This window comes from Alternaria dauci, chromosome 2 (genome assembly GCF_042100115.1).
Source record: "Alternaria dauci strain A2016 chromosome 2, whole genome shotgun sequence".
Taxonomy (NCBI): Eukaryota; Fungi; Ascomycota; class Dothideomycetes; order Pleosporales; family Pleosporaceae; genus Alternaria; species Alternaria dauci.
In genome coordinates, this window is record NC_091273.1 from 3,272,988 (window position 1) to 3,292,746 (window position 19,759).

Genomic DNA, 19,759 nt, shown 5'->3' on the forward strand with positions numbered 1-19,759 from the left:
AGCTGTTATAAAAATCCAACAGTCGGCACGCTACATATTTCCTGTCATGCTTCTACTCACCTATATATCATCCTTAAGATTGGCCGGATGTCGCAATGGCGCCTCATCTCGTCGCCATCGTCGCCAGCAGACCGAGGCAGTAAATGCGCCGACGAATGCGGAACAAGAACGGTGCTGCACATACTAATGCATCTGTTATCGGTTTTCCCCTCCAGCGTCTTTACGCCGGGCTTAGCGTTCACGGATGGTGTAGACTAGGCTCGGCGTGCCTAATCCCGGAACATACAGCTAGTCCGATGACGTGCTTTACCACGTGGGCCGAAGATGTGCCACCCTAGTCTCCGGTAGTTATTAGACGTCCTGGGTTTCCAGGTATGTAAGACTGTTAGTCTTTGGCTGTCAAAGTGCTTTAAAACACCAAGGCTAAACGAAAACTAAGCTACTCGTAAGCCACGTTGCTCCCAAGATGCCTTCAATCATGCGCAATCCTATCGAAGATGTTCATGAAGACGAGGACGCCAAAATTATTGGCGGACACGCCAGTGCCAGGTCGAGGCTTCTGGAGCCCTTGGTGTATTCTGGCTCGCTGGATAACTTCAAACACCAAGACTTAACTCCAGTCATCGGAAGAGAGTTCGAGGGTCTCCAAGTGACCGACCTGCTTCGATCTGGCGATGCCATGATCAAAGATTTGGCTGTAACGGGTACCGCTTCCATCTCCAGCCTGACGAAGTCGATGGCTAATCCAAGCTCCAAGTGTCACAACGCGGCGTCGTCTTTCTGAGGAACCAAGATGTTACACCAACCCAGATGAAAGACTTGATGTTGCGCATAACTGAGCTATCAGGCTGTGTATGTGGACTGATTGACAATATGAACTCACGTTTACAACGCTGACGAATTGTTAGCCCTCATCTTCTGGACTCCACGTGCACCCGCTTACCGAAGAAGGCTCCGAACTGGGAGACCAGATCTCTGTGATAAGCAGCGAAAAGCAGAAGAAAGGTGGCGGTCTCACTCACCAACTCTCAGATGTCAGTCGCTTTGCATCTGCGGGCTGGCATAGCGACATTACCTTTGAACCAGTGCCGTCGGACTATGCCATGTTGAAAATTCATACCTTGCCGGCAACAGGCGGTGACACGCTATGGGCATCCGGCTACGAAATCTACGACCGTCTTTCTCCCGCCATGCGGTCGTTTTTGGAGGGCCTGACCGCGACGCACGAAGCAAAGTTTTTCCTGGAAGAAGCGGAGCGACTAGGAAATCCATTGAGGAAGGGAGTTCGTGGCAATCCATTGAACCAGGGTGACGCGCTCACAGCCACACACCCAGTGATAAGAACAAATCGTAAGCTCATTGATTCCTCCTTTGCATTGCAGCCGCTAATTAACAACACAGCTGTGACGGGTTGGAAATCAGTTTACGTGAACAAGGGATTTACCAAACGTATCAATGACATCACGAAGGACGAGTCCGACCTTATTCTGCCGTATCTGTTCAACCTTGTAACACAGAACCACGATGCGCAGGTGCGATTTAAGTGGCGGGCGAATGATCTGGCTATTTGGGATAACCGGAGTACGTGGCATTGCGCGACATATGACTACGATGAAGCCAGGGCAGGCGATCGGGTATGTAGCTTAGGCGAGGCACCGTATCTGGACTTGGGAAGTCAAGGGAGGAGGGAGGCCTTGAGGCAAAGATAGGCGATCCTCCGTTGAAGAAATCTATCCATACGTAGACACACGCAAAGCGACATTGTAGGGACCATGTGCATAGAGGAGTTGTTTAGATGTTGTTGTGGTTCTAAAAAGGTCGTTGATCCACGTCAATGTAGGGCCAATATAAAATTGTGGGTGGCTGGGGAAGGTCTACACTTCGTCATGACGTATGGCACTAGCATCTCTCTTAGCAACAGGATGCAACCCATCTGACCAAGGTCGCGCCCAGACATGGCATGGTCTAACCCAAATAGGCAATTTCTCTTACATGGCATGCCAAGACTATGCTACATTATCTTAAAAATTAAAATTAAAGAAGAATTAATTCTAATTTAATTCTAAATTAATTTGCAATTAATTTACCCTAGCACCTTGGCATGCCATCTCTGGGCGCGACCTTGGTCAGATGACGTGTATGCACTCTTAGCAACACTTGAGTTGTCCTTTTTCTTCAACAGCACATATGGCCGAATGATTACCATGTATTATTATCACTCGTTATAGGGCCTGGGTCTCTGGCTTTCGGAGCAACCCACCTGGATAACGTGCAAGGTTACAGAACTTCACACCTTTCGTTTGCACCTTTGCTGGTGATATAACGGGCTGCAGCTTCTACGTCACTACGTTCAACTCATGAGGATCAAAGGTGCCCTATAACAAGAGCCCAATGTGAGACGTACACCGAATCTGTACCTTGACCTCTTGACCTCTTGTTTTAGGTCACTCAGCTAGCTCCCTAATTTGTTGTACCAGCGATGTATTAATGAATTTAGAGCAAGGGCCGCATCTTAAGGATATACAAGTCTCGCTCGGCGATCTTGATACTCACTGAACAGAATCTTGAGAAAAACCTCAGAATGACACATGTAAAATGCCCTTATGTAACTAGACAAGGTGAGTATAGATCAAGCATGTGTCATGCGACCTGAAGAGCACCTGAATGTGACATTGGGTCATGATTAATCCGAAAGTAAGCCTCCTGCTAGTAATTGCAACGGGCTGATCTGTACTGGGGCTCGATATGTACATGTATGAAACATCCATATCCTCTTCACATTCTGAAACTTGGTCGAGAACCATGGAGCCCTCAGCTATTGGGCAAGTTTATCAATTGATCTTCTGATCCATCGTATCACATTTATAACACAAGCAACGAGGTTGCCCACACACTTGACACGCCACTGACAATCTATGATCATCCTATTCAACAAGCTCATGACGCACAACAACGTTTAGATCACAGCGCAGCCAAAGAGCTAGTGTTCAAGGATTTAACATAGGGCTAAATGAATCAATTCCTACGTCGTAGCACAGCGTCAATCGACAACAGGAATATGGAATAAGATATGAATGTACGCCGTTTTAGCCGTATCGGAAAGCATCCCACGCATAAACGCTATCGAATCTAAAGCTCGTCGAGCTGCCCAAAAGCACGAAGAAAGATACCTATAACACCGACATACACCGTACTACGCCCCACTCTAAAACGCCTCGAATGCTCGGAACATCGTACACAGGGAGAACGTATCATGTCCTCTTGTCTCTGAATTGGCCCGTTGGGCCTGCACTAAAAGCACCACTGATGATGCGTTTAAGCTGTTTGGGTCTATTTTGTGGGGGTCTTTCGCCACTTGCGGTACTCCTGCGACTGAGTCCGGTACCTGTCCGGGTGATGCCGTCCATACTCATACTGATTCCCATATCCACAGCATTGCTGCCACGTCGTGCGCGTCTCGTTGCATCTTCGTTCTCCTTCTGGTGTAGAGTTTCCGACGGGAGCAAGATGGCGCGATCAAGTGCGTACGGAAGTCCACGGTGACGGCCACGGATCTGCATGGCAATGATGATGAGTTTGCTCAGTGTCTTGAACTGACCTGAGAAGGAAGTGTTGAAACCAGGGAAGCCCTGACTCAGTCCCACAGTACCATACGCCGAGACGATTTCGAATAGAACGGAGAAGAGACTGAACGCGTACTCGTTTGTGTTCTCAAGCCGTGCGCCTTCGATGATGGCGATGAGGAAGAACCCTAAGAAGACGAACCACAAGTCGAATGAGAGCTGGCGGCGCAAATGGTGCGAGAGGTAGCTAGATTTCTCTTCGTCTTCGTCTTCTGCGGCCCAAACACCCAGGGACTTCTCCTCGTACACGTTGGATTGGCGGATGGACATGGCGATAGGGAAGATGGATATGTACATCATGATGAGGTAGCTGACTTGTACTGCAGGGTGCAGATCAGCAATATTGACAACAGCGAACCCTGCAGTACGCGTCGAGGCAGCTTGGAAAAGACCGGCGAGAAAGCGATGACCACCTGATAGGGAAGTAACAGTCGGGTCGTGGAGCTGCCGAGCGTTAGTCAAAAGTGATTTGGCCTGGATGACATCGTACTTACATCGAGAATGATGAAGAAGATCAGATCTACGCCATTGAGAATAACGAGGATCCAGAACAGCCACCAGTTTGCCTTACTTGGGAAAAGTAAAGTGAAGCATCGACGTGGGTGATCCAGCAGAAAGCGAAGCTCTTCCCAAATGGCACTGCTCTTGGGTACCATCTTAGAGTACAGCCAGATGGTGAAGCGAAGCATACAGGGGAAACCAGTATTGCCGATGATGATAAGGAAGGTACCCAGTACAAGAGGCCAGACAGCTAGCTGGAAAGAGACCATGGAATCGGGAGTGAGAGTAAACCCCAAGTCGTTAAACAAGGAAGCCGAAGTGAAGAAACCCCACCAGGTCGGGTGGATACCAACATTTTTCACCACCTCACTGTAATGAGAATCATGGTTGATCCATGGTGCCAGACAGATAACGCCGATGGTGTGCCAGCCAAGGTAAAAGACGATAAGAATCATAGCAAGGAGTTTTAGAGCGCGATATTCGATACCGCCTAATTCTTCTCTCTGCTCTTCGGTCAGATCCACGAAATTCGAGTTTCGGCCGAGAGTTGGTGTCCAGCTGAGGTACGGCATCGGATCTTCTTCCTCCTCGTCCTTATTCCTAGTAAGGAAGCTGGTCAAGGTTCGTGATCGCGACCTGTTACGCAGATGCATCCCTGGCGTAGGAACAGTTGCATCGCCATCGTTTGTTCTGGTTCTGTCATAAACAGAGTGCCCAGTAGGACGTGCCTGTCGGTCCGGTACGTCGATGGTGATATGATTTTTCAGTGGTCGATCGTCGCCGTTCAAAGCATGAGGAACAGAATTTGAGCGTTCGCGTTTTTGATGGGACTCGTGTGACAGCCTGCTCGCAACTCTATCCAGCTCTTCCCCTTTAATAGCCTCTGGGGTGAGGCCTTGGTCAAAATCGCGTGGACCCGGAATGCGCAGCTTGTTCCTCGTTGTCGGGTTGCGCTGTGCCTCCACGAAAGCAATGCTTCTCTCTTTGTTGGACTGTGGAAGGCGGCCACCCGGAGATTCTTCGAGCGACTCCTTCGGCTTCTTGTCAGCGGGCGTGCTGAGGTTGTCCGCCCAGACAATGCCGGTGGGAGCGTTTTGTACAGGAGTCGTGGGCCGAAACGGTGGCATCTCGTCCTCGCTGGAACTGGATCTCCGAGGATTTATGCCATTGCCAGTCCAGTCCAGTCCATCACTGAAGGCGAATTCATTTGCGATTGTTCCACCATGTGCATGGCCACTAGAGCCACGCATGACCCGAATCTCGCGCGCACCAACCGCTTGCTCTTCTTGTCCGACATCCCGATCGGTCACAGCCTTCATCTCACTCTTCCTCTTAGAAAGCGTGCGGGTCCGACCACTCTTGTTTCCCCTCTCGAGTACAATATTCTGGAAGCGCTTTTCGAACCAATAGAGGCGCACGACGACGACGGAGCTGTGGATGAAGATGGGCGTGCATAGGCTGGTGATGATGTAAATTGCTATCTGGACGACGTTAGTACAACGATGATTCATTACTCTTAAACCAGCACGTACCTGTTGATACAAGTCTAACAAGTTGAGATCGATACTGCACTCATGGTCAGTTGATATGCCATAAAATTTTAGGGTTCAACGTACGTGTTTAGACCACTTTGCGTTGCTGCGCCGCTGGCGAAGAAGAGCGCGTCGATGTACGGTATGCGACCACCGCCATACATGATGACGGATCCAATCAGCGCCCACGAGATGATGTATGCATCTACAGACAAATCAGCGCAACTCCAGCAAGTCTCGTCTTTAATTGAACATACAGTGAAGTGTTATAAAGTTTGCATGTGGGATAAGAGCCTTCAGACTGGACGGCGAGCGCTTCCTCAACCATGCGAACATGACTAGCCAGGGACCGAACATGTTTGCCTCTCGCGGCCGTCAAGGCGATACCAAAGGAGTGTGTAGTCGCTCAGTGAATGGTCCTAGTCTGGTGGAGAGGAAAGATCAGCGGAGAGGTAGTGCAAAGGAAGAGCTGAAAGATCGAGTCTAATTGATCGCGCCCAAGCAGACAGAACGTCAGCGGACCGAGCCGGTAGCGCGTCGCAGAAAAGCTCCGTCGTGGTTGTGCATGATTAAAAAGAGGAGAGAGTGAAGTAATCGCTCGAGTGGGCACTATGGACCACGGGTCGTGTTGCGGCAAGTAGTCGTATGGTCTATTACGAAGGATTGCCGGCTTGTCGCGCTGCCAGGTGCGGCGATGACGCTACGCGAAAGGGGTGTCGAGGCCGCGGAATGCTCTGCGCCCAGCCTCCTATCGCAACCAAGGTTTTGACAGACCCCTGCAATCCGCTTGGAAGAGTCCAATCGAGACGGACGTTTCGCCATACCTACACAAGCACTACACCGCTTCAAACAGAGTTCACATGTTTGACATGCTCTCGAGTCTTGGTATGCATGCACGTTGGACGTGTGCTTGTTCTCCACCCGTGTGCTTCCGCTCCGCCCCGCTATACATTGCCCCGCGTCGCGTGAGCAGCCCCAATGGAGATTTTTTTTTAAACAATGCCCCTCCACACTTTTATTACATGCGTTGGGTGTGGACGAATACAATCCTTGCAGAAATAGGTTTGCCAGCGCATATCGTTATGTTGGCTTGGTCTGTTGGCGGGCTGACATCTCACCACTCGAACACAACAACAAACTCCAAGGAACGCCAGCATTATTCCAGGGTAACGCGCGACTATGTTTCAGAAACAAAATACTTGTTTCGGCTTTGATAGGATGCGTCTGGCACCGGGAGCGAGGACAAGGCTAGTCCATGTTCTACGGGCTTGTGGGCTGACCCAGTTCCTTTCTTCTGCACCGACTGCGCCACAACTTGGCATTGCATCTAGGCTTGCAACGACCAACGGAAAACTGAAGCATTTCAGAGGCTTGTCGTGATACATGTCAGCCAATTCTGCTCGATTAGATAAAGAGTCACAATGCTGGCCTGGTTCGACCACCTTGATCTTCTTGTCGTTTAGCAACTCGGGCATGTCTTTCCAGGATCAAGACGCGCGTATGAATTCTTGGTCCGGACATTCGGCAGCAACAAGCAGATTCGGACCGCACGAAGTTTCGACCAGGCTAATGGTCCCTGATATTCACATCCTAAAGTACACTTGGATCCCATAGACATAGGTGACCAGTTCCTCCCATTCCTCTCTCCTACGTTCATTCGGCTTCGCCAATGCAGTATATGCGTATAAAATCAAGCCAGACATAAAGGAATAGATCAATGCAATCTTGGAAGTCGTTGCTTCTCTTCCTCGTTCGGTTCTTGCGTCACCCTGCACAAAAAAGAGGGCTAGTCAGTACCATTCGGCGCAGTAGACAGAGTGGGAGTGTTGGCGCCTGAATTAGGCTTACTCTTCGTCTTTAAAGTAAGCGGGAAGGTAAAGTCGTCGGCCTCTTCTTCTTCCCTGTATAGTTGTTAGCGTGTGATCGAGAATCGTAGTCCAGTGTTCACTTACGGGAGCTTCCACGCGATGTAATCCTCAGTGCTCAGTCCTTCGCGACCTTCTTGGAGCGAAGCAAAGTCACCAGGTGTCATCATACCCGAACGCTCACGGGGAGACCCAGGCTCAGACAACGGCCGCGAAATCTTGACGTCTTGCGAGCTGAAGAAGTCTGGCTCGTCATCGTCTTCGTACGCCGCAGGGTATGCTCGTCGAAGAGCCAACTGTCGAGCCTTGACGTACTCCAAGCCCATGCGCTTCCAGTCAAGCAGATCACTGAGTCGCTCGGTCCGGTTACGCTGGTTGATACGTTGGCGCTTGCTCTTCTTCGTAAACTCGAACATGTAGTCGACAAGCTGGTTGACTGAGTCGTCAACACCCTTCATCCTTCGATCTACGATGTAGATACCGTAATCCTGGGCGTTCTCGATCAACTCCTCCATATAACAACCGAAACCAGACAAGTTGGTTGTGATACTGGGGACACCCATTACAGTGCACTCAGCCGGGGTGTAACCCCAAGGTTCGTAGTACGATGAGAAGACACCAAGATGGGTTCCACGGACAAAGTCGTCATAGTCCATTGGCAGGACGGGATTTGCAGAGTTCAGGAATTCGGGATGAAAGACAACCTTGACGCGATCCGATGGGTGGTTGAAGAGCTGGCAGCGACGGAGCTGGTTTAACACGGGGTCTTCAGCATCGTTGACCATGTTGTGGGTGACAATAGGTGGAAGGTTGTGGCGTTTCATGGCGAACAATCTTCGGCGGAGCAAGATCTTGTCAGCAGGCGTGATCAAGTCTTTGTCTTCCGGGAGCTCAGAGCCCTCTGTCCAAGTCAACGAGCGCTCAAACAGCTTCTTGGCCACGTTTTCAGCAATGTTGTTTACACTGTCGTGGAGTGCCTTGATGACAGCCTGTCCCTTCAGTGAGTCGACTGAAAGAGAGGTAGTCTGTGCCGGCAGAATAATGAAAGCAACGACTGTCATGTTCGAGTTCTCGCTCTTCATCTTGTGGTTCAACCGCGCCAGTGATTCGATGAACATGTCCACACCCTTGTTCCGGTACTCGTAGCGACCGGCGGTGAAGAAGTAAAGAGTGTTCTCCGGGTCAAAGTCGTTATGACCGTAGAAATGACCTCGCACGAAATCATTGATCTTGACCTTGGCTTGCTGATGCAAGTTTTGGAACTCGTGGGTAGCCGAGAACTTCTTGACGTTCAAGCCGTTGGGCAGGACACCGTCCGGCTTTCGCTTCAAAAGATGCTCGCTCTCGTATGCGGTGATGTGTGAAACCGTTGTGAACACGTCAGCGGCGTGCGTAGCGGCACGCTCAATGCAGTAACGGTGGTAAATACCACGCTTTCCTGCCTCAGCATCCACGTCGAAATATTGGAGGTTGTTGTAGAAATCGACTGAGCCGGCGCAGAGGTAGCGACCGAGGAGCGTAGCGTGGGTCGTGAAGATGGTAGTAACATCGATGCGGCGCTTCTTGCAGAGAGGGACTGCGACACCGGCCAGCCACTCGTGGAACTGGACAATGACAGCTCGCTTCTTCTCGTGGTAGACATACTGTAGAACGGTCAGCGCAGTTACAAGACTTGGCACACGTTTTCAACGTACCTCGCCCAAGAACCATGCGATGAGGTAACCAAAGACAATGGCCTCGTTGGTCTCAGAATCGCCGGGAGGCGAGGGGATGCCGGTAGAGGACCAAAGGTCGCCCTTCCACTCGTCAAGCCACCTGTAACCGGTACCGGTGTCAAAGAGGAGCACACGTGGGGCACCGTCGATCAACCAACGTCCATACAGCGTCTTGATGCCGCGGTCGTCCATGGACTTGATGGTCGCAATCAATGCCGGATCTTTGGGCTCGATTGGCTCAACTTCGACAGCTGCCTGTGTTTCTGTTAGCAGTCCGATTGAAGATGCAGCTGGTTGCGCCTACCGAAGCCCTGTTCCACGGACCCAAGAGCGTGTATGCGGCGCCATACTCGGCCGTAGTGACTTGCGCCTTGGACTTGAGGACTGAATAGATACCACCGACTGCGATTCATTAGTAATTGGTAGTGGCCTGATGTTGAGACGAAAGCCTACCTCTGTTCGCGACTTCAGTCGCAACCTCGAACAGGACGTGGTTCTGCACGTCTCTCGCGCCGGTCTCAGCCATTGTGTGTGTGGGTGGTGTGAGGATGTGGTGGGAAGGCGCAATGGCAGGCTCGGAGCTCTTTCTTTAAGGATTAGAGAGCTTGGAAAGTCGAGGGAGCGTGGGAGCTTGAGCTCGGTGCTTGGATGAGCTACTGCAGGTTGCCACGCTAGACAAGCGGTTTCGACTACTCCCGGGTTGAGTACGAGTTGTTGGCCGCGGGTAACGTGCGATGGGACTGCGGGAGGAGCTGGACTTGTTATAGCAGAGCAGTAGCACGCAAACTCTGTCTAATAGTTGAGGAGAAAAGGATGTTTTGCAGCCGCCCTGGCAGTGAGAAGTGCTGGGCCGCTTTTGTCTGGCGCACGAGCGTTGCTAGCCGTGGAGGTTGGGATTCCTCTTTGGGAATCGGACGGATTGTCGTTGTGACGTAGGCGCCCGGCTTCGACTACCCATTCACGATTAAACCTCGACTTAGCCTGGCAGCCTTTGTGCGCCACATTCCAGCTGCAACATGTTGCACCGAAGCACCTCCTCACACTTGCAGCACCACCATCAGCAACTCGAGGCAAATTCTGTCCCCACGGCCAGCGCCCAGTTGTGAGGCTGGAGCGCAACGGGCGAGGCCAAGGCCGCGAGTCAACAACTCAACAGTTTGCCGTGGAAATGAGAAGCGGAGCATCGACCGATGACGCCGCCCGTTGAGCTGCTCGCTTACTCCTGTCTGCTCATCAATCTTCGTCCGCTTCCAGACGCAGCAGCAACATCAAAAGGGTCACGCTCAAGGAAGAGAGCTTTACGCATTGTACCGCTGCCGAGGCGCTGCATCACGTCCGCTTGCTGCACCATTTCGTCATACGGCCGACAATTGCGGGGTCCCGCGAACGGTGCCAGAAGTCGACAGCACGCCAGCTCTCTCCGCAGCCAGATCAGTGGGTCGCGAGTGGAGGTGGAGAGGTGCACGTGAACGTCCACAACAGCCACTGCCGCTCCGTGTGACATGCCTGTGGTGCTATCGGAGGGTTCATCGGAGGGACAGGACTGCCTGTCGGGACGTGTCCTGCAGCATCTCGCTCGACAACTTCTAGCAGCGTTGTTTGCTCGTATACCCAGTGTCGAGTTTGCGTTGCTAGGCGGGTGCATGACTCATATGCAGTCAGTGCGTCGTCGTTGCTGACACCACACATACCAGTTGCTGGACAAAGATAGCATTCGACTAGGAAGCCTCGACAACAAGAGATGGAAACTCCGAAGATTTCACTTTTGCAAACACAACGAGAGAACGATGCTCAGACCGCTGTAAACGTAATTCCACGATTCGTTAGCATTTGCTTTTGTGTCATATGCTCAGTCCAGCACGAGCATCGAACCACTCTACCCCCACGACTCCCACCTAACTCTATTACATCAGATTCCCAAGGCCGTAAACGTATAACCAAAGCAAAGGATATCATGCTGAACGTGCGACGCCAGACAAACAAAACAAAAGCAGCAATCGGACAAAACCCACGCAAAAGACGAAGTCGTCCACGCAATTACTTACCACTCCTATCGATGACCGGAGCCGCGTTTGGCAGCGCACTCAGCAGACTGCCTTGTGCAAACTCATTGTTCAATGGGAGATTGACCATCGGGCCTCTAGCTCTACTGCCGTCCATGACACCCCTACCAATCATGTCCTTTCCTTGCGAGTAGCCAGCCTGAGAAAGTAGGCCGCCTCCGGTAAACGCCTTGCTATCGTCCTCGGGAGCACCGGAATGATTGTTGTGTGTATATGCTGCCAGAGGCTCACCACGACCCTTGAGCGAACGCGTACGTTCGTGGCCACCAGCACCGTAGGTACCATGCGCGCCGCGCGATGCTCCTGGACGGCCAGCGCGCCAGTCTGTTGATGAGGGAATCGCGATTGCTTCCTCGATCGAGGTTGCACTCTCGACCAAAAGTCCTGCGCCAGCTCCTGGGTTGAAGCCTTTGCCCTTGTTGAGATGTTGTGGCGGCGGTTTGTACTGAGGTGTCAGATCAACCAAAGGCTCGGGCATTCCAGGAACACGTCTCGAGGCACTGCGTTGAAGATCGCTCGACGTTCTTCGGTGGTGATTGCTGCGGACGGAGGTGCTGCGCTTGAGGCTGGAGTCGTTTGATGATACTTGGGTTACGCGACCCATACTGTTCAGAAGAGACGGTCCCTCCGTGAACGGACCCGTTTGTTCACGTGCCTGTAAAGCGGCCTGACGTTGCGTGTAGCTACGACCGAGGAGACCGCTCGAGGCAAACGCTTCCTCACCCTGCTGCTCAGTACTCCGACGTTGAACAGTGGGCGGTGGCGGGATTTCTGCGGCTAGACCGCTCTTGTTGAAAGCAGCTGGGGGCGGTCGCTTTACTCGTATTGACTTCATTTTCGCATGCATCGCACTACTGTCAAGCTTCGACAGAGGCTTATCGTCTGGAAACTCTCCCGGCTTGTGGACCTCGATCTCATCCAGTGTCTTGTTGAAGCTGTCCATGTCGAGTAACGACGAGAAAGCACCAAGCTGATAATGCGATCCAACCGATTCGCCTCTGGTATGGGAGGACGCCTGTGTAGTCGCAGCGTTCCCTGAGATATTGCGTTGTGCTGTAGTTTTCTTCTTCAGTCCCTCGCCCTTTTGGTGTTTAAGATACCAACTGCGCCACGTCTGCAGCGCTGTATAGAATGAGTTTGCTGTGTTTCGGTCGTTGGTGCAAAAGAAGTGGACATATTGCGATTCATCCGCAAAGATGTTGGACTTTTGCATACTCTTGACAGCGTAGCAAATCTTCTTTGGGGGCTTTATGCGCGCTAGCTTCGACTGCGTCACCGAGTAGATATCGTAGTCTGTGAGAGTGCAGATATTCTCCTGGTCCTTTTCCTTTGCCTTCTCGTTCTTAGCCATGACCAGCTGCCCATCCGGGCGAAGAACGAGGAATCGTTTACTCCATTTGCCGGGCCGCGATGAGTACTGGATAAAGCACGAAACGCCCTCTGGTCTTGTGTCTGGGACTTTGTACGAGAGCAGGCTGTCCTGGTTGATCCCGTCCACATCAGAGTCGATGATAGTAAGTTCATTCTGGCTGTCCTGATCCCACGAGTTCATAACATCCCGCACGTATTCGTAGTTGCGAAGGGGACGGGTGATGCTAACTTTAGTGAATAGCTCGCAGATGACGGCCGTGCGCACGTCGATGGGGTCTGTGAGGACAGTAGCGGCTGATTTGATGAGATCGAGAGGGGTGGTGGTTGGAGTCACAGGCAGTAGGATGCGCTTCTCATTGCACACAATTTTGACGCGCTGTGATGCACGTTAGTGTTCCCGTCATGATTTGCATGCAATGTACATACCCGGTCGCCAGCATTTACAGCAGATGTAGGGGCATCGATGCCTAGAACAACGCCGCCTCCGCCAGGCCTGATAGTCTCTTCTTGTTGGTTCTCGAAGTTGAGACTCAACTGCGGTGGGGCTGATTGTTGTACAGGAGCATCTAAACCTAGGGCCTCGTCTTTTCTCCTCTTGAACATGCCAAACCCTATCTCCTGCTGGCGGGGTGGCGTGACAGGAGGCGACGAAGAGGGCGCTTTTCGGGCCTTCTGCTCAAGCTTCGCCAGAGTCGCCTGTCGCTCCTTGCCCTCGGCTCTGGCTCTGCGGACGCCCTCGTCCCTTTGCTGGAGCACTTTGTGCGTCTCAGCCTTTTGCAACCGCTTGCCACGTTCCTGCTCGGCCTGTTGTTCTTCCCTCTGCCGACGCAGCGTCTCGGCTTCTTCGATTGCTCGTTGGGCCTCTGCCCGCGCGGCTTCCTCCTGTTCCAGGCGCGCCTTCTCAACTCTGTCCAACTCGGCCTGCTTGGCCTGCCGCTGTATGCGCGCCTCTGCTTCGTACTTTTCCTTCAACTGCCGCTGTCTCTCCTTCTCTCTCTGCAGCACCTCTCTTGCGCTGTCATCGCCTCTGAGCGACTGCTGTCGTGGCGCATTGGAGACGGGGGGTGACGCTTCTGCGCCAGGCCTAGCGGTTCTTGGCCGACGCTGGCCGCTGTTTGCGACGTGCGACGATTGATACGGCGAGCTCAAAGCACGATTGCGGGACGTGGATGGCTGTTGCTGCTGCGCGGGGAGGGGAGGTGGAGCGTTGGGGATGGTGTTGGAGGGTAGTGGTGGGGGATTCGGGCTGGTCGCGTGGGAAGTTGCCGGTCTGCGGTGGTAGCGACTCATGCTTCTGCTTATGGGCGCATCATTCCCAGGCTGGGATTCGGGCACGACAGGCATGGGAGGCACTGGAGGCATGGCTGCAAGGACTGGCGGTGCGGGTGAAGTGTGGTCCTGGTGGTATTGACCTGGCTGCCGTGTCTGCTCTTCTTGCGCGCGCCTCACACTCCTATAGCGGGACATTTTGGAGACTGGCACCGTCGCCGAGGGTACTGTTTGGGTAGCCATGTTGTGGTTGGATGCTGTGCGACACGATTGGGCGTGCCTGCGCGACGACAAGTAAAGGACATAGGAGACAAGCCCATGGAGCGCACACTGCAAAGTGAGGGGAGGGACGCAGGGTAGACGGAAGAAGCAATAGGGAGTGGCAGGTGGACACGGATACTCGGCTGTTAATTCAAGAAATTCAAGTACCCAACTCGCACCAATACGTCAAGCAGCCAACCCACACTTGCACTGTCGGTCGAGATGGTCTCCTCAGGGGAACAAGGTCGGCTGCACTCTTACTTGATCAAGGAAGGCCGGCCGTTGTGGCGCTAACAATAGCCTACGGCAGCTGAGATGCGTGTTTGGGTGCGCCATTAGCTGCCATTAGCTGCACTTAGCTGTTTCGGCCAAATCTTGCCGCATCTCCGCCGAAGGTACCGCCTTGTATATGAACCATTACACTTTGGCCAGGCTTCAGCCACAGCAGGGTTTTCCGCCCACCATTGTTGCACTATTCATATACAACCGACAAAAGTACTGCATTGCAATTTCACTCCTGGCAAGTACGTAAGCTTCTTACATGGGAAACGCCTAGATGCTACCTAGGTGTCAAAGAAATGCAATGCCAATGGCAACTTGACCGATGAGCATCTAGGCGCCCAGCAAACGAGCTGATTATGCACGTGTCACGAGGACGTACACAACACGACTGTGAAAGAGTGGAAGCCACAAGGCTTTGGGAACATCATGTGTTTGTGCTACGACAGAGACATTCGCATCTACAGCTTGCGCAGGTGGTTGTACTGGCAAGCTTGTGAGTACCTCCTTCACCCAGCGTCGGTGATTGAGCACTGTTTGCACCACATCCTCCTTCACCGTAAGCATTGCCAATCAAACTAGAGCATATCCTTCTCTCGTCATTTGCTCCTCTCATGTCCTGTCTTGGTCTCCCTATATTTAGCTGATCCTCCAGCAATGACTCGGAGAAGTCTCCTCGTTGCGGCAGTCTCCGTTTTCACACTTGCATATCTCTTCCACTCCCACTCACCCAGCAGCACTTTCAACACATTGCCTCTTGAGAAAATTTCCCCTATCCTTCTGCCAGCCAACTCGACTCTTGGTTTCGGCGCCGTACTAGCATTGTCTCATCCCGGCTCTCCTCGGCGACAAAGCCTGCTCTGGGCCGCCAATCTAACAGATGTTGAAATTGTGATTCCAGAACAAAAGGAATGGGGGGCAGATGATGTCGAAAGACTCAAAGTGAAAGAGAGCAGTCTAAGCCCGGGTAGTGCAAAAGCATGGCTGGGACATTTGGAAGTCTTGAGATGGTCCGTGAAATAATGACATTGGGAACGAAAAGTAGAAAATGGACAACAGATCTAACTGAAGAACAGGTTCCTCGCCTCGGACTACGAAACAGCCTTGATAATCGAAGACGACACAGACTTTGACATTTCAATCCGACATTCTCAAATACCCCTCCTAGCATCCGCCTTCCGCTCCCTGCTCAACAACACTAATGACGACGATACATCATACTGGGCCTCGAAAACCACCTGGGATCTCCTCTACCCCGGCCACTGCGACGATCTGATTTCCACCGCATACCTCGCCCAACCCTCCTTTCTGTACAAAGACCCCACAACCCCACCCCACTCCGTCCTCCACCCTGACACAGCCCTGTTTCTCTCCTCCCTTTCCGTGCCCTCAGAAACTCGTATCCTTCACAGAAGCTACTGGCCCTTTTGCACATTCGCCTACGCTGTGAATCGCCGGTCGGCCGCCCTCATCCTGTCTACGTTCTCCAAGGAACCCGCACATGGCTGTTCGGCGTATGATGTTGCGCTGCTCAGTGCATGTAGGGATCGTGATTGGAAATGCTGGAGTGTGGCACCGGAATTATTTCATCACGGGCTTGGGGACTCGGAGATCTTCAAGGCAGACAAGGCAGACAAGGCAGACAAGGCAGAAAAGGGGAAGGGGGAGGAGAGGACAAGTAAGGGGAGTGCGAGGGGGACGTGGAACCTGGGATGCGGGGCGAGGCATGGACAGCTGTGGGTTGACGAGGCGGATGGAGAGATGAGGAAGTTGATCAAGGGTCATGTTGTGAGTACTATCCGGAGGGGAGAGTGTCCCATTGACAAGGTTATGGAGGAAGAGACTTGGAAGGGGTGTGAATACGAAGAGTGTGGAGCACAATCATAGTATTTCATCATGGCGCTAAAACCGAGAGGCCTAACGAGAAGGTCCTCATAGCTCAAAGCACTACAACAAAACACAGCATAATGGCACTTGTTGGTGCGGAAGTGACTTGATGTGTCAATGCCGACGAGATCCCAGATCCCACCGTATTCGGGGCTTTTGTAATTCTTTCTTATATACAGATAGCCAGCCAACCCCAGTCCCGCGTCAGAGGTATCTTCGTTCGTGCCAGCCATCTCAATGATTCGTCTCAGCATCGCACCGTACCCCTGTAAAGATCAAAAGTAACTCCTTGGTATCTTACAAAGATCGCCTATGAGGGTGAAGAAGAATGGACGGGTATCCAAAAAGTGAGAAGTGAAAAAAGAAAAGGAAAAAAGAGATGAGTGCATATGGGGGCTGCACAAATCATCGCCAGAGGTCAGCCCTCGAAGCTCGCTTCTCGCGGCCTGCGTGGCTCATCCAGCTGGCCCGCGGACTGGGCTCCCTGCCACCAAGCGAGTTGGAGTAGCCGTGGCCGAAGCCTCCACTAGGCGCCATGTGCCCCGCACTCCTGGGTCTCCCGTCGTTGTCTGCAGGTACAGCTAGGAAGCCACCGAAGCCGTTTGGTACCACAATACTCTTGCGAGCGTCTCCACCCCATTGGGGTCCCAAACCCTTGTGTGCTGAATAGCTGCTCAGTGGTCGTCCTACTGATACTGATGCTCGGCGTCCCTGTGCCTCGGGAGGCATGATGGATGTGAAGATCCAGTCCAACTCGTCTAGACCCTTGGAGTAAACCTCCAGTGGCTGGTTGAACATGGGCGGCGGTGCTTCGCTGAATGGCCGGATCGGTGGCGCAAGCGTGAGGATTTCTGGAAATTCGGGGTCGCGCACGTAGAGCTGTCGCAATGCAGGGAGGCAGTTGGCGATGAGCGAGTTTGCGAGGTACTGGTAGCACGATGCACTCGGCGGGTACACTTGGTTCGCCGAGCTAGAGGTGACTTCGAAATTGAGTTTGTGCAGCGTGTACGATGTCATTGGTGGTATCGGATCCAAAGGAAGGGATGCGGAAACTGTGGCGAAGTATTCCAATGTCCTTAGGTTGACTGCCGCCTGCAGAACAATGTGTAGGGCAGGCACGGGAATACCACCGCAATCCTTCAGTATCAATGTCCGCAGCCTGCCGCTGCACATTGGGTTGTAGAGGTACTGGGCGAGACCGTTTGCAGTAATACCGTGACACTTGGTCAACGTGAGAGATTCCAGCGCGGGGAAGTTGGGAATTCCTGGGGCATCGTGGAAGGTGGAGTCATTCAGCCAGGATGCGCTGGTGATGGTGAGATCCTTGAGCCGTGGCAGCATGCCAAAGACCTGCCTCAGGATACTGGGCTCTATCTGTATCTTGTTGAGCTCAATCGAGATGAGCTCCTGCCAGTAGCCCTGGAGCAGCGTCTCGAGCGACTGCTCTCCGCCCTCGTTGTATTTCATCTTCCGGATGTGCGGGCAGCGCGCCTGCAGCTCCTGACGCAGCAGCTGGCATGACTGGTCGCCGTTGTAGAAGCCGTCTGGGAGGTCGATGAACTCGATGTTCGGACAGCCCGATACCGTTCGCGCCAGATCAGCCTTGCATGCCTCGCGGGTCATGTATGGCAGCTTGAGGAAGCGCACGCGTTGGCCGAGGTACTGGTTTCCACGCACACTCTGGCCGAGCTGCTGCAGCCGGGTCGTGGGCGCGTCAATGTCATCGCCGTTCCGCGACTTGCGCCGGCGCTGGTCGGCGTAGATCTCTTCGAGCTCGCAGTAGTGGACAGCGTCGATGCGGATGCTGTTGTATCTAGAGCGGAATGAGTTGACATAAAAATGCACATCAGGTAGCGGGACTTACAGCAACCCTGCAGCAACGCCGTACCATTGTCGCTTGGTCAGGGCACAATGTGCAAGGTCGCGCATATCACAGCTCATGCAGCCATCATTGCCGCTGTCCTCGCTGCCATCGAGAGACTCGTCGGCCGAATGCGGACACACGTGTTCGAATATGCGGCGGAGGACCTTATCGGGCAGGCGCTGCGTCTGGTCGGGGCCGTGGTAGTCGTATACTGCGGGGGCGTAGAGGTCGTTGCGCGGGCGCGATTCGCTCTTCTTTGGGCTTTTGTGACGCCTGAAGCGCTTGAAGAAACCCATGATTCCTCGCGATGAACTGGAGAGGTATTAGGAGAGGAATTGCATGAATGCGTCGAGCATGTGCTTATGAAATGGTGCAGCTGGGTCCGTTGTTTCAAAAGTGGGTAGGTGAATACTAACTCGCGTCCGTTAAGCGCAGCCTGCGGGGAAGATGCGAATCCCGGCATGCTTGGTCACCAAGCTCAGCCAGACCCAGGTAAAGGCAATGCAAGGTCCCTGGTACTGGGAAGCGGGTACGTGTCAAAGCTGGAGAGCATAAATTGCAAATTGCAGGCAGACTGCTGGGCACTGGACGTTCAATCCAGGTGCTTGAGCGTTCTGGGACAGAGCAGGAGGGAGGCAGCGCGTTTAAGGGGTCACGGCCGAAGCAGTTAGGGAGCTCCCGCACAACCAAGTGCAACGGCGAGCTGAGCGGGCTAGTGCTGATTGTACGTGTCAGCAAGGCTCGAAGATCGTCCTGCGCCCATTTCATTGTTTGGCGGTACGAGACAGCGATAGGCTGTGGTCACGTGGTGCGGAAGATCGCCAGGGGTACGCGGATGTCGAGCGAAAGCGGGATGGGCGGAAGGGGCCACTGCGATGTGCAACATGTCTTGTACTGGTATTTTAGGCACAGATTTTGGGGTACGCTGCAAGGGGCGACTAGCAGTGACATGGCTATATCAAATGGACAGCCATGTCGGCGGCGATAGAGGCGGACTTAAGCCCGCCGACTAACGCCCGCCGCGAGCAAGTGCAGCCCCATTGTATAAGAATCAGAGGCGTGTCGCGCCGTGCGAAGCGCAGTAGTCTGTCATGGCAGAAAGCGGCACGGCGAGCAGCAGACGCACAATTCGGATGCAACTGTTCACGAGTACAAGCCGCGTCGTTCAGTAAATATCGTCATTGGGCACAACGTGGCACGGCCGAGGCGGAGCACACGCGAGAGCCTCCAGCAGACGCGTGGAACCCTCAATAAGAGGACGTAGAGTGTTTCAGAAGGGTACAGACAGCTTTGCCGAGCGGCTGCGGGAGCTGCTGTCCGCCGTGCTCGTGGCATGTCCGGCTGCAGGCAGTCCTAAGAGTGGAAATTTGGAGCGACGACGTCGAAATTAACATTGTTTGACCAGCGATGACCCTGAAGACAATCCGGTACCGGGCACGCTGTCGTGATGGAAGAAGCCACCTGTGGAAGAAGCGTACCAGCGAGGCCTTTACTGTAGAGATAGATAGCCAGCAGACTACTACTGTACA

General features: G+C 53.1%; 5 protein-coding genes across 5 annotated transcripts; 1 reads left to right on the forward strand and 4 right to left on the reverse strand.

Annotated features, from left to right (window-relative positions):
- Positions 1-466: 466 nt before the first annotated feature.
- On the forward strand, positions 467-1,709 carry ACET3X_003105 (uncharacterized protein; the record flags this gene model as incomplete). Its single annotated transcript, XM_069449921.1, has 4 exons — positions 467-704; positions 758-852; positions 909-1,350; positions 1,402-1,709. The coding sequence occupies 4 exons, from the start codon at positions 467-469 to the stop codon at positions 1,707-1,709; spliced, it is 1,083 nt and encodes a 360-aa protein (XP_069309652.1).
- Positions 1,710-2,988: 1,279 nt separating this feature from the next.
- ACET3X_003106 (uncharacterized protein) lies at positions 2,989-6,350 on the reverse strand. Its single transcript, XM_069449922.1, has 5 exons — positions 5,914-6,350; positions 5,741-5,861; positions 5,657-5,690; positions 4,118-5,605; positions 2,989-4,067 (listed from the first exon to the last, which is right to left on the reverse strand). Exons 1-5 carry the CDS (start codon positions 6,011-6,013, stop codon positions 3,252-3,254), a joined length of 2,559 nt encoding a protein of 852 aa, XP_069309653.1. The 5' UTR covers positions 6,014-6,350; the 3' UTR covers positions 2,989-3,251.
- An 851-nt stretch (positions 6,351-7,201) lies between these two features.
- On the reverse strand, positions 7,202-10,104 carry ACET3X_003107 (uncharacterized protein). The gene is made up of 5 exons (XM_069449923.1): positions 9,690-10,104; positions 9,541-9,638; positions 9,216-9,491; positions 7,609-9,164; positions 7,202-7,557 (listed from the first exon to the last, which is right to left on the reverse strand). Exons 1-5 carry the CDS (start codon positions 9,760-9,762, stop codon positions 7,443-7,445), a joined length of 2,118 nt encoding a protein of 705 aa, XP_069309654.1. The 5' UTR covers positions 9,763-10,104; the 3' UTR covers positions 7,202-7,442.
- A 948-nt stretch (positions 10,105-11,052) lies between these two features.
- Positions 11,053-14,371, reverse strand: ACET3X_003108 (uncharacterized protein). Its single transcript, XM_069449924.1, has 2 exons — positions 13,097-14,371; positions 11,053-13,046 (listed from the first exon to the last, which is right to left on the reverse strand). The coding sequence occupies exons 1-2, from the start codon at positions 14,180-14,182 to the stop codon at positions 11,274-11,276; spliced, it is 2,859 nt and encodes a 952-aa protein (XP_069309655.1). The 5' UTR covers positions 14,183-14,371; the 3' UTR covers positions 11,053-11,273.
- Positions 14,372-16,462: 2,091 nt separating this feature from the next.
- On the reverse strand, positions 16,463-19,143 carry ACET3X_003109 (uncharacterized protein). The gene is made up of 3 exons (XM_069449925.1): positions 18,647-19,143; positions 18,231-18,542; positions 16,463-18,179 (listed from the first exon to the last, which is right to left on the reverse strand). Exons 1-3 carry the CDS (start codon positions 18,691-18,693, stop codon positions 16,772-16,774), a joined length of 1,767 nt encoding a protein of 588 aa, XP_069309656.1. The 5' UTR covers positions 18,694-19,143; the 3' UTR covers positions 16,463-16,771.
- Between the last annotated feature and the right edge of the window lie 616 nt (positions 19,144-19,759).

What these genes read in the sequence shown, in the direction of transcription:
- ACET3X_003109 (XM_069449925.1), bottom strand. Translation starts at nt 18,693, where the DNA reads ATGCCGGGATTCGCATCTTCCCCGCAGGCTGCGCTTAACGGACGCGA. An exon ending in GCTGCGCTTAACGGACGCGA is followed by an intron (nt 18,543 to 18,646) that starts GTTAGTATTCAC and finishes ATACCTCTCCAG; the next exon opens with TTCATCGCGAGGAATCATGG. An exon ending in GGCGTTGCTGCAGGGTTGCT is followed by an intron (nt 18,180 to 18,230) that starts GTAAGTCCCGCT and finishes ATTCCGCTCTAG; the next exon opens with ATACAACAGCATCCGCATCG.
- ACET3X_003107 (XM_069449923.1), bottom strand. Translation starts at nt 9,762, where the DNA reads ATGGCTGAGACCGGCGCGAGAGACGTGCAGAACCACGTCCTGTTCGAG. An exon ending in GTCCGTGGAACAGGGCTTCG is followed by an intron (nt 9,492 to 9,540) that starts GTAGGCGCAACC and finishes ACAGAAACACAG; the next exon opens with GCAGCTGTCGAAGTTGAGCC. An exon ending in TCGCATGGTTCTTGGGCGAG is followed by an intron (nt 9,165 to 9,215) that starts GTACGTTGAAAA and finishes ACCGTTCTACAG; the next exon opens with TATGTCTACCACGAGAAGAA.
- ACET3X_003106 (XM_069449922.1), bottom strand. Translation starts at nt 6,013, where the DNA reads ATGTTCGGTCCCTGGCTAGTCATGTTCGCATGGTTGAGGAAGCGCTCG. An exon ending in ACGCAAAGTGGTCTAAACAC is followed by an intron (nt 5,691 to 5,740) that starts GTACGTTGAACC and finishes CCATGAGTGCAG; the next exon opens with TATCGATCTCAACTTGTTAG. An exon ending in TGTTAGACTTGTATCAACAG is followed by an intron (nt 5,606 to 5,656) that starts GTACGTGCTGGT and finishes AACGTCGTCCAG; the next exon opens with ATAGCAATTTACATCATCAC.
- ACET3X_003108 (XM_069449924.1), bottom strand. Translation starts at nt 14,182, where the DNA reads ATGGCTACCCAAACAGTACCCTCGGCGACGGTGCCAGTCTCCAAAATG. An exon ending in CTGTAAATGCTGGCGACCGG is followed by an intron (nt 13,047 to 13,096) that starts GTATGTACATTG and finishes CGTGCATCACAG; the next exon opens with CGCGTCAAAATTGTGTGCAA.